Consider the following 11,669-nt stretch of genomic DNA (forward strand, 5'->3'; position numbering starts at 1 on the left):
GTTTAAAAAGCTTAAGTTAAACTTTTAAAACTATTGAATGGCTATATTCAATAAACTTTTTAAAAAGTGAGCCAAATCCAGTTCAAAGGAGGAAGCAAGCTGGCTGTGTGTAGCAATATATGCCACAGTTAAAAAATACTCAAAATAATCTAGTATCTGGAACAGCCCTGGGCAAGGCTCAAATCCAGGCAGGGTCAACATGCTTCTACCCAAGACTTAGATCATCTCTCTGATCATATCTCTCTAGTTATGTGTGACCTTCAAAAAACTCCAAAATCATGAATAACATTAAGATTTTTGTATATCCCATCATTCCAAAGCAACTTACAAAACAATCTATGTATACCATATAACAAAAATTATCACATAACTAAAAAAATAGCTGACACAAGATTTGATTTAAAACATTTAATGGCCAAACTGCAAAGGTGATTGCTTGAGTTTTGAACAAAATTGTCTTCAAACTCCCTGCTCCTATAATACAATAATTTCTTTGAAAAACAAATGATTCTGAGAGGATATGTAGATCAGACTTAAACTCTTGAATACGTACAAAACCTCTTCATGTAAGGAGTCTATATACTTAAAAGTTGAAAGCCAAAAGAATTAATGGTTAAAAAGATAAATTTAGTATGATTGTTATTTTCTGAATCTTAACAAAATATAAATGTGTTTGCACTGAATGCATGGTTCAAAATAGGTTTTCAATGTCTTTTTCCCCACAAAAATGAAGTCTATTAGACTTTGTGTAGAAAGAATACTTACCGCTATAATATCTAACGTATTATCACAGACCTTCCGGATTTCATTATTTTTATCATGCATCAGGTCTATGAGATATGCCGGAGCCTCTGAATAGAAATGGTTAAAGATACAAACTGCATTTGATATTGTGGCAATTCAATCATATTAGAAAATTCCACATTTAAATGCTAAATTAAAATTTAACTTCAAATTTTAAAGTAACATTATTAATACAAGATAATCAGAAACATTTAATATTTCATTTGTTGAAAAAACAAAGATAGTGGGGATATAAATAAGAGAAAAATCTAGATAAAAATGGGTAAAAAAAAAAAAAACCCAACTCAGTAGATCTCAGAACATGTAAGACTGTATTTTTGAAAACATGAAAATCATTAAAATAACTGAAGAGGGAGCTCTAGAGCTGTGTAACTATAAAACCTTTCTTGATCTATTCTGCCCTCCTAAAAGTTCAGGAAAACTTGTTTCACATAAAAATGCAACAGAAAAGAATCACAGTCAAATCCTATATGTGGTTATTATAAGAAAAAAGGTGAAAACATGTTAAGACATTTTCATATAAGAGAAAGCTGAAACCTGATATTTCAAAAGAGATAAAAGAATTAAAAAAAAATAGTAGTATATAAACAAACAACATAAATCAGGACTAGAAAACAGAAATAAAATAATTCAGGTAAGAACAAAAAATAAAAGTAAAAATCATTTTAAATATATAAAAACTAAACTTAACACAAGAGTGAATAAATGTAACAGATAAACTCCTGAGAGAAACAGAAGGCAAAAGGAAAAAAATTTATAAAATTAAAAAACAGATGAAAAGATAATGACAGATATTAAAGATAGGCAAAGAAGATCTGACATAACAGAAATCTCCTCCAAAAAATACCAAAGTATTAGAACAATACAAAAAACTATAATTGAAGAAAATTTTCTTGAAATTAAAAAGACTTAAAACTATATATGGAAAGAGTACATTTGTATATTTGGAAGGATGATACATGAAGTCAAACTCTAGTAAAACAACTTAATGTTAAAGAAAAAGAATATTCCTTTGATTTTCCTGGCAAAAAAACCAAGTCACTTATAAGAAAAAGAAATTAAATTGTCATTTGACTTTATGACAGATTACAATAATTAGACTGACTACAGACTTCTCATTGGCAGCAATGAAGTCCAAAAGACAGTGGAAAAGTACCTTCAAATTGCTGTTAACCTAGAATTCTATATTCTGCTAAATTATTATTAAAAAGGATAAACTAATTATTTTCAGATAAAGACAGATTTTATTATTCATAGATAATATTCACTAAGTATAAAAGAATATATTTCATTATGAAAGAAAATCAACTCAGGAATAGAGCAATGGAATTCAAGAAAATATAGTAAATAAGGAAATTATTGGTCAACATATTGTAAATTTTAAATAAGCACTGTTTTTAAAAAGCAATAATTAAAATATGATTAATTCTGGGATGTTACAAAAGTGTTGTAAAAATGAGGTGAAATTATTATACTGGATAGCAAATAACATGGAAGACAGAAGAAGTACAGATATTAGACTAGGAGAAAGACAGATATAACCCTGTAGAATTTGGTGAGAATGCATGCTGAAATTTAAGTTTGCCTCCCCCAAAAAATGTGTAAATTGCAAATAAGTAGACAGAAGGGGGAGAATAAAGCAAATTTAAATCAATAAAGAAACCTCAACAAATCTAAAGAGGCAGTGAAAAAAAGAGAAAGTTGTGATCTCCAATACTTTCAATTACTCTTAGTAAAAATTCTTTAAAAACAAAGGCCACATGTTTCTGCTAAGAAACTCTAGCACATATGTACAAGTAAATACCATTTTTTGTAGCACTGATTATAATGCCAAAAAATTTAATTGACAATTTCATGACTAGCAAGTGTCACAGACGAGACTTAACTCAGGTCTTCTACTCATTAGTGCTACTATTTTTTGAAGAAAGAAAATGTAGAAGATATATATAGAATAAAATATTTGTGCATTCTGAAATTCATTTTAAAAAAAATTATGTAAAGATCATAGTGTTGACTGCCTCTTTTCTCCACTGGAATGTGAGTTTCATTATGGCAAGGACTTTGTCTATTTTGTTTACCATAGCAGCCCCAGGTCTGAGAACATAACAGGTACTCAATAAATTTTTATTTCACGAATAAATGACACTCATTCTATATACTTCACATGGTAATTGTGAGAATAAAATGAGAATTCTTAGGAAAATCTTAAAAATTCTCAAGGGGAATCTAAAAGGATCTAGACAAATTTGGATTATAGTTATCCCTCAGTATCTGTGGGGGGATTGGTTCCAGGACCTCCAACCCCACCCCGCGGATACCAAAATCCACAGATGCTCAACTCCCTTATATAAAATGGTATAATATTTGCATATAGCCTATGCCCATTCTCACATACACTTTATGTCATCTCTAGATTACTTATAACACCTAAAAAAAAGTAAGTGCTATATAAATGGTTTTTATAGTTATATATTTTATATTTGTATTTTTTATATTTTAAAAGTTTATTTCCAAATATTTTAATCTGTACTTGGTTGACTAAGTGGATGTGGAACCCCTGGATAGGGAGGGACAATTGTATTTTGTTTTCCCATACTGCAATTGTTGGGATTATATAAATATTTTCGATTATAATAGCATTGGTTTTCAATTTCAGATTCCCAATTCTTATGTGATTGATTTATGCTGAAAGTCAGTTTAATATTTCAAACATCTTAATATCAATCATATATTTATCTGAGTCTAGCCATCTCAAATGTCAAGTATTCTTTTTAAAATTATATCAAATAATATTGATCAAACTTTCTGGTTTAACAAAAAATGGGAAAAGGAATGAATTCTTGCCTAATAGATTCTTTATTTTAAATGTTTAAATATATTGGATTCATAGGGAAAATGCTTATAATTATAGTGAAATAAAATATTTAATATTTTTTAATATGTAACAAGTTACAACATGATATGTTTAAATGTCATTGACATCAACAAAAATCCTGTTTTTTGAACCCCAAAACATTTCTGAATTTGTTTTCCGGCAAAAGCACTTCACAGCCATCTTTATTCAATCTTAAGACATGAAGCTTTTGTAAACATTTTAACTTAGCAGATCTTTTATCTCCCATTCACACCAGTATCAACATGTTATATTCTTCAGAACAAATACCTAAAAAGCACTGACTCCAGAATCAATGACATAAAACAAAAATTGAACTCAGGGGGAGGAAAATGCAAGGAAAGTGATGCTGAGAAGAAAAATCAAAAGAAGTTTTCTTAATACTATGGGTTTGATAAGGTGCTGAGACATACCAGAACAGAGGCAGTAACACTCACTATGTGCTGGGCACTTGTTAGGTACTTTAAATACTTCATTCTTCTTTAGTCCTCACAAAAAACTCTATGAGATAAATAGTAAACGGGGTTGTCTTTCAATGAAGTTACCTAGGAAAACCACACTTTCATTTTACTGTTTTCCATAGTGGCTTCCACAGTTATGTAAGTTTAAAATAGATTATATATAAAAAATATCCTTTTAGAGACCTTCAACACAAAAAAGCATATTAAAGGTTCCAAGAACCAGCCTGAGCAAGGAGCAAGACCTGGTCTCTACAAAAAAATAGGTAAATAAGTAAATAAATAAAATTAGCCGGGTGTGGTGGCGCACACCTGTAGTCCCAGCTGCCCAGGCCACAAAGGGAGTCCCTGTCTCAAAAAAATAAATAAATAAATAAATAAGTTTCCAAGAAGACCCTGTAGCAAGAAGAAAACCTGTTTAACTTTAATTCAGTGTTTGCCAAACTCATTTACTACCACAGAACCTTTTCTTCATTAAGCAATTGTTAATACTCAAGGAATATGTTCCATGGAATACAGCTGAGGAAAAGTTAATTTATTCCAACGATTTAACATCTCAAAAATGTACTGGGAATTTATCTTCCTGGGAAAGCCAGTTTATAAGCCCCGTTAAAAAAACATTTACTACTGTATGATAAAAGAAGCTCTCTCTAATGTAGCTGTTAAGGCAAAACAATATTTACATTTTGATACATTATATCAAAATGAACATTTCTCAAATTAGACTTGTTATTCATCAGATTTGACTCTTGGAGACTTTATATGGTTTCAGAAATTAAATTTGTCCTCAAAAACAAGGCAATTTTCCTTCAAAGGTGATACTTAAAGCATATGATATTGGCATTGAATGTTAACACCAGAGGAGTTTCATAATGTTTTTAGCAATGGCAGTATCATTAAAAAAAAAAGTCTACTAAGGTATTACTTTTAAAGGACATTAACCAGTTGGATACATGTGTTCATTTGACCGAACAAGTATCTACCACATGTCAGGTACCATGTTAAGTTTTGTGAATAGATAAAGATGAGTAAGACAAGCCAGCCCTTGAGCTTGAGGACCTCAAAATCTTTTGGGAGACACAGGTATATGAATAGATAACTTAAAATATTTTTTAGAGGTGAAAATAAAGAAATTACTCCTACTAGGAAGAAGGGAGGCATAGAATAGAAAGGCTTAATTAACTGAGAAGATGGTATATAAACTTTTGAGTAGGAGACTATCAGGTAAAAATGGGGGAGAAATGAGGTTGATGAGCACACAAAATGGCAGTTAAATATTGACAAGGTGCCCCACATCTGATGAATAATGAGAAATGTGGTATGCTAAGAGAAAACTGTGTATTGTGAGGTTAAAGTGGGGACATATCACTTTGGAAAAACTAATAGGTTAAGGTCAGGTTATGAAGAACTAACTATGTATGCTAAGCAGCAAAAGAATTTAGACTATTCACATGGTAAGGAAGGATTTTACCTTTGGAGTTCAAAAGCAGATTTTTTTTTTTATAGAACAAACCACCTCAATTATAGAACAAAGGAACAAAGATGCAGCTTAAATATCACCTCTGCTGCCAGTCTTTTATGACATCCCTAGGCTTGTTTTATATTTTCTTGGGTCTAGTGTGCCCTTATGACACTGGGTCACACTGGATTATAATTTATATTTCTTATTTACTTGTCTATCTAATTAGACTATAAACTCCTTGAGGGCAAGGACTGACTTTCTTATACATCCAGCACTTAACCCAGTATCTGTTTAGATGGCCAAAGCTTGATAAATGTGTGCAAAATAAATGAATGATTAATTATATATAGTAAAAGAGACAGCAGACCCCAACATTTTTAGATTAAGGCACTGTGTAGATGATACTGTTATTATCCACAATGAATACAGAAGGCAGAACTGTTGGGTTTTCAGGGGAGGACGTTGCCAACATTGAGTACCCTTTTGGATGCAATAATGATAAACTACCACTTATTCAGTTACTTATATATGTTGGGAACTATTATAGGCACTTTAAATCCATTAGTACTTACAACAATCTTACAAGGTAGGAGGTATTTTTAGTTTAATATTAATATTATGGCCATTTTATAGATAAAAGATTGTGTGCTAAGGAGGTTAAATAAGGTGCTGCAGCTACTAAGTGGCAAAACATAATTTAAAATTAGGGCTATTTGATTTTATTAATGTTCTTTAGGCTACCCCATGCTTTGCCCCGTTAGGTAGGTAGAAGACATCCAAGTGGTAGTTAACAACAAGTGCCTGGGGCTCAAGATAGAGGTTTTGAAGATATTAAATACTTAGTATATAGTTGGTAGCCAAAGTCATGAGAATAGATATACTATAAATAGAGTAAGTAAGGTAAGGTTAGAAGAGGACCAATGATAGTCCTAGGAACCTCTGATATTTAAGATATGTTAGTAAAGATGGAAGTTCTAATATCTTTGTTAAGTTTCTTAAGAATCACAACCTGACAAGTTAATAAAATTGTTCTCATTATATTCTACCTATATACTGATTTGGGATCAACAGCTTCCATGAAAAATATTATAGCACATCTTCTAAATTTATTTCAAAGGTTGGTGTTTTCTACATTATTTCAACATTTGCAAAAAATAAAAATACCAAAGATGCATCTTTTCTGAATATGTGAAATGTCATTATCTATTGTAAATATTGAAAGGATACGTGTCTCCTTGATTATGACATCTCTTGTGGCTTGATGGAAAACCATCTGGTAGAAGACGTAAATTATCTGACATACAAATTCATCATCTTCTTGTTGAGCTGAAAAGGAAACAAAAACTCCAAATAAAAGAATTCTATTTTTATATACCAAATTGAAAAACACTGTGGAGAATAACAGAGAACGAGAAAAACTAAAAGTGACAAGGAGACAAGAAGCCATTGATTAAATTAATTTCTATATTCCTAATGTGAAACGGCAACACTTAACCCCACTTGTTTTTTTTAGTCCATCCTAAGAATTCTTCAAACAATTCTAATTTGTGAAATCATTTTGTCTTTACAATGTTCACTTCACATGAGAAAAACAATTCTTAAAAAAGGTCGCACCTTCTAAATTCTCAGTTTTTGGTAGAAATTAAAGTATTAGAAAAAGGCATTTCCTTTTGTTGAATAATGTTCACAAAATTAAACTTTACATATTGGCATAAAATAAAAAGTAGTTTAGTATCAATCTAATCAATTATAATAGTAAATGAAGAATGTCATGTAATCATAAAGGCTAACTAGTAAATGTTTAATATCATACAAAGAGTAACAGAATAGCTGATATCCACGGATTAATATGTAATGGCAAAAGTATAATTACTTATAGGAATCTAATTTTAGGTAATGGTTATGAAATTTGATTTACTAATAGTGTAGTTTGCTATCAACTCTTGGCAATAGTTCAATGACATGTTAGAAACAGATTTCTAGATCAATAGAGTATCCAACTAGTTGCGTAGAATAAATTGTGGGCCTCTTAAAGTCCAATCTGACCCAAATGATCTCCTTTACTAACTTGCCAAAGTACTACTCTCCTCAACTAATTGGGCTGAAATTCTCACTATTAATTACTGCCTTGGTATACAGTATTCCCTCACTTAACCTCGAAAAGTTATACATTTCTCTGTGACAATCTCATGTCAGAGAACGTCAAAACATAGTAAAACAATCTGAGCTGGCTGTCAGCTCTCTTTACAGATATCTCAGCTTTCTCAGTTATTATATAATCACTGTGGAGCAGCAATTCCAGGAAGCAGGTCATTTCACTTTAACTTTCTCTAGCTTTCCACGAATTCTTCATTCTCACTCTGTCAACTACATTGTCTTCACTTTCACCTCCCAACTACCTAGTCTCTTTCTAAATTATTTCTAATCTGAAAACTTCTGGCTATGAGAAGGGTGTACCAAGGTAAATATATAAATATACTACAATTTTGAGAAGGAATACTTCAAATGCAGAGGCATTATCTCTAGATGACCTATTTATTAAAATGTATTACAGAAAAGAACTGACAAAATTTTTTGAAAAACTCAAAAGAGAAAAATGTGCACAAGATAAATGGGCATATTATTTTATTGGCCATATTTAATGGTCAAGAAAGATAAACAGGTGCTCAACTTCATTAGTCATATGGGAAATGCAAATTAAAACCACAGTGAGATACCAGTTTGAAGGCTACAGTTAAAGGAACAGGCAGTGCCCAGAGTTGGTAGTGATGAGGAACAACTGTTAACTTTCTTACATTGCCGGGAGGCCTGAAAACTGGCACAACTATGTTGGAAAACAGATAAGCACCATGTATTACGGCCAAACACAAGCAAACTCTGTGACCTAGCAATTCTACTCCTAGGTATGTCTCTAATACAAATGAGTACATATGTTCACCAAATGAAAGGTTTAAAAATGTTCATAGGAGCATTATTTATAATAGTCCTCCTCCCAAAAAAACCCAAACCTACTATCTATCAGTAGTAGAAAAAAGTGATATATTGATATAATGGACTTATTATATACAGCAATGAAAATGAACAAATTTCTGTATACAACATAGATGAATCTCACAAACATATCATATATAATAAAGTTCAAAACCAAGCAAAACTAATCTATTAGTGACAAGAGAAAAGATAAAAACCACCTTTGGAGGAGGTGATAATAGCTGGGAGGGGGGAGAAGAGATACTTCTAGAGTGCTGGTAATATTTTATTTTCTTATGTGGGTGATGATAACTCCATGTGCTCACTTTGAAAATTCATTGAGCTATATACTTAGAATCCATGTATTTTTCTTTATGTATGTTAATACTCCAAAAGTCAATTAAAATTAATATAAAATGCATATATATTATACCTAGGACAAGGAAAACTCAGATAAAAGTGTCTAATTAACCATCTCATATCAGCATTTTTAACTTTTATACTGTTAGCTACTTTTAATGTGTCAGATCCTAGAGAACTTGCCCTAATAAAATAACGTTGGGTTCAGATAAATTTTGTATGCAATATGGAGGAAAAAAATGAGCCCTGGCACCTTAAGAACAATACAAATGTAAGGGGAAGATGCTAGGCCTGGACTGTTCTATTGCAGACATAAGCCACTGTAGCTAATTAAAATGAGAGTAAATTAAAAATCGAGGTTCTTAGTCCTGACAGCCATATTTCAAGTGTTCAACCACATGTGTTGGGCACTGCACACATGCGACATTTTCATCAGTGCAGAAAGTTCAGAGGACAATACCCTCTGGATGTAGAAGGGAATATGATGTTGAGAACCAGCTTCCAAATGAACTTTCGTACTTAGAAATCAAGTAATAAAAAACAGAATTTTCACAAGAGAGGGGATCAAACTCAAACCAACAGAAAGAAGAAAAATGATAGAATATAGTAGTCCCCGCTAGTGGTGGTTTCCCCTCTCCTTGGTTTCAGTTATCTGTAGTCAACCGCAGTCCAAAAATATTAAATGGAAAATTCCAGAAATAAACAATTTTTAAGTTTTAAACTGTGTGGCATTTGGAGTAACATGATGCAGTCTCTCACCATTCCACTCTGCTCTACCTGTGACATGAATCATTCCTTTGCCCAGTATGTCCACGCTGTATAGCTAACTATCCATTAGTTAGTAGCCATCTAGGTTATCAGATCAACTACTGTATTATCACAATGCTTGTATTCAGGTAACTCTTATTTTACTTAATAATGGCTCCAAAGCACAAAAGAAGTGATGCTAGCATATTGTTATAATTGTTCTATTTTTAGTTATTGTTATTAATCTCTTACTGTGCCTAATTTATACATTAAAATTTATCATAGGTATGTATAGAAAAACCACACGTAGGGTTCGGTACTCTCTGCAGTTTCAGGCATCCACTGGGGGTCTTAGAACACATCCCTCGTAGATAAGCAGTGACCACTGCATTAGCCGTTGAAGGCTGGTGAGAGGAGAACACAATCTATAAAACTAGTCTTGAATTGCTTTATTGTAACATTCTTACTTTGCAATCTAAATCTCTTTGGCATTACTTTATCAAATCCCAGTTAGCAGTATATTTATAATAATTCATTTTTCTTAACTATGTAATTTAGTAGCTATAAAATAATGTAACAAGATAAATACTATTTTATGATTACAGACTGTGCATCTTATATTTAAAAATTTAAACTAATGGCCGGGCGCGGTAGCTCACGCCTGTAATCCTAGCACTCTGGGAGGCCGAGGTGGGCAGATTGTTTGAGCTCAGGAGTTCGAGACCAGCCTGGGCAAGAGCGAGACCCTGTCTCTACCAAAAATAGAAAGAAATTAATTGGACAGCTAACAATATATAGAAAAAATTAGCTGGGCATGGTGGCGCATGTCTGTAGTCCCAGCTACTTGGGAGGCAGCTGAGGCAGTAGGATTGCTTGAGCCCAGAAGTTTGAGGCTGCTGTGAGCTAGGCTGACGCCACGGCACTCACTCTAGCCAGGGAAACAAAGTGAGACTCTGTCTCAAAAAAAAAAAAAAAAAAAAAAAAATTTAAACTAATAACCTGTTTAGACATTATCATGAAAATAAATTAAGATTATTTACCATTTAGCAATTCGATGAGTGCAGGGATTATTCCAGATTTGGCTAGCAATGCAGCACAAGAGTCATCCATGGACACAGTGCCAATCATTATAACCACTTCTAAAACAAGGTCATCTTCTGCGGCACCTAGTAAAGTCAAACCATAGAAATTTTTCATTGAAATATCTTGATCCAAATTCATTTATATTATCAAACCTTTAATGCACAGAAAAGACTGAAAGCTATTAAATCAATTCTTATCAACTCCTGACATACTCATAAATTTGTCCTTTCTCCAAATTTCCATGTTCACTGATGACAGTGCATGGTGATTGAGGGCAGCAGAGAAGTGCAAATAAGTCTTTGAGAATACAATTGAAGGAAAACATAGACAGAAAATAAGACTCATTTGAATGTCTTAAAGAACTTTGTGCTTGTGTGCACATATATGTATACATAGAGGAGGATGGTATTTGGTAATTTAAAAAAAGTTGAATTTAGAAAAACCCCCCAAACAACAAGAAAAGTAGGATAGGGAAGGGAAACTAAGAAAACACAGTTAGGAGAAAGAGAAGAGAACATAAATATAAGAGATCTACCCTTCTCTGGGAAGAGAGTTATGAGAAGAAATGGTTTTGCCTGGTATATAATAATACAGTAGTCACAAAATGCTGCTCTAGCAGCCTTATCCACAATAGAAAGAAATAACTTAGTGATCATGCAAAAGTGAAATACTTAGCACAGACCTGGTTTTAGTTTATCCTTGAGGTATGGAACCATCTTGTACTCTTTAAGAACCAATTCCCAGTCTAAGTCTGGAATGGTCAAATTTGCAAGAGTTCCCAAACATTCAATAACAAATTCCTCCTCTTCATCATTAGAGATCTGGGCTGCAAGATCCCCAACATAATCCTGAATAAAACAGAATTTTAGTACAAATTTAAAATATTATTTTG

General features: G+C 32.3%; 1 protein-coding gene across 1 annotated transcript in view; it reads right to left on the reverse strand.

Moving 5' to 3' along the window:
* The window catches only part of KIFAP3 (kinesin-associated protein 3), a 209,250-nt gene that overhangs the window by 60,483 nt on the left and 137,098 nt on the right, over nt 1-11,669 (reverse strand). The window contains exons 10-13 of the mRNA XM_012657714.1: nt 11,460-11,640; nt 10,735-10,860; nt 6,845-6,943; nt 766-851 (exon numbers count right to left, since the gene is read on the reverse strand). Of these exons, the coding sequence (XP_012513168.1) occupies nt 766-851; nt 6,845-6,943; nt 10,735-10,860; nt 11,460-11,640 (492 nt within the window). The remainder of the gene's footprint in view (nt 1-765; nt 852-6,844; nt 6,944-10,734; nt 10,861-11,459; nt 11,641-11,669) is intronic.

The sequence above is a fragment of the Propithecus coquereli genome, unplaced genomic scaffold (assembly GCF_000956105.1).
Source record: "Propithecus coquereli isolate 6110/MARCELLA unplaced genomic scaffold, Pcoq_1.0 Scaffold56, whole genome shotgun sequence".
Classification (NCBI taxonomy): domain Eukaryota; kingdom Metazoa; phylum Chordata; class Mammalia; order Primates; family Indriidae; genus Propithecus; species Propithecus coquereli.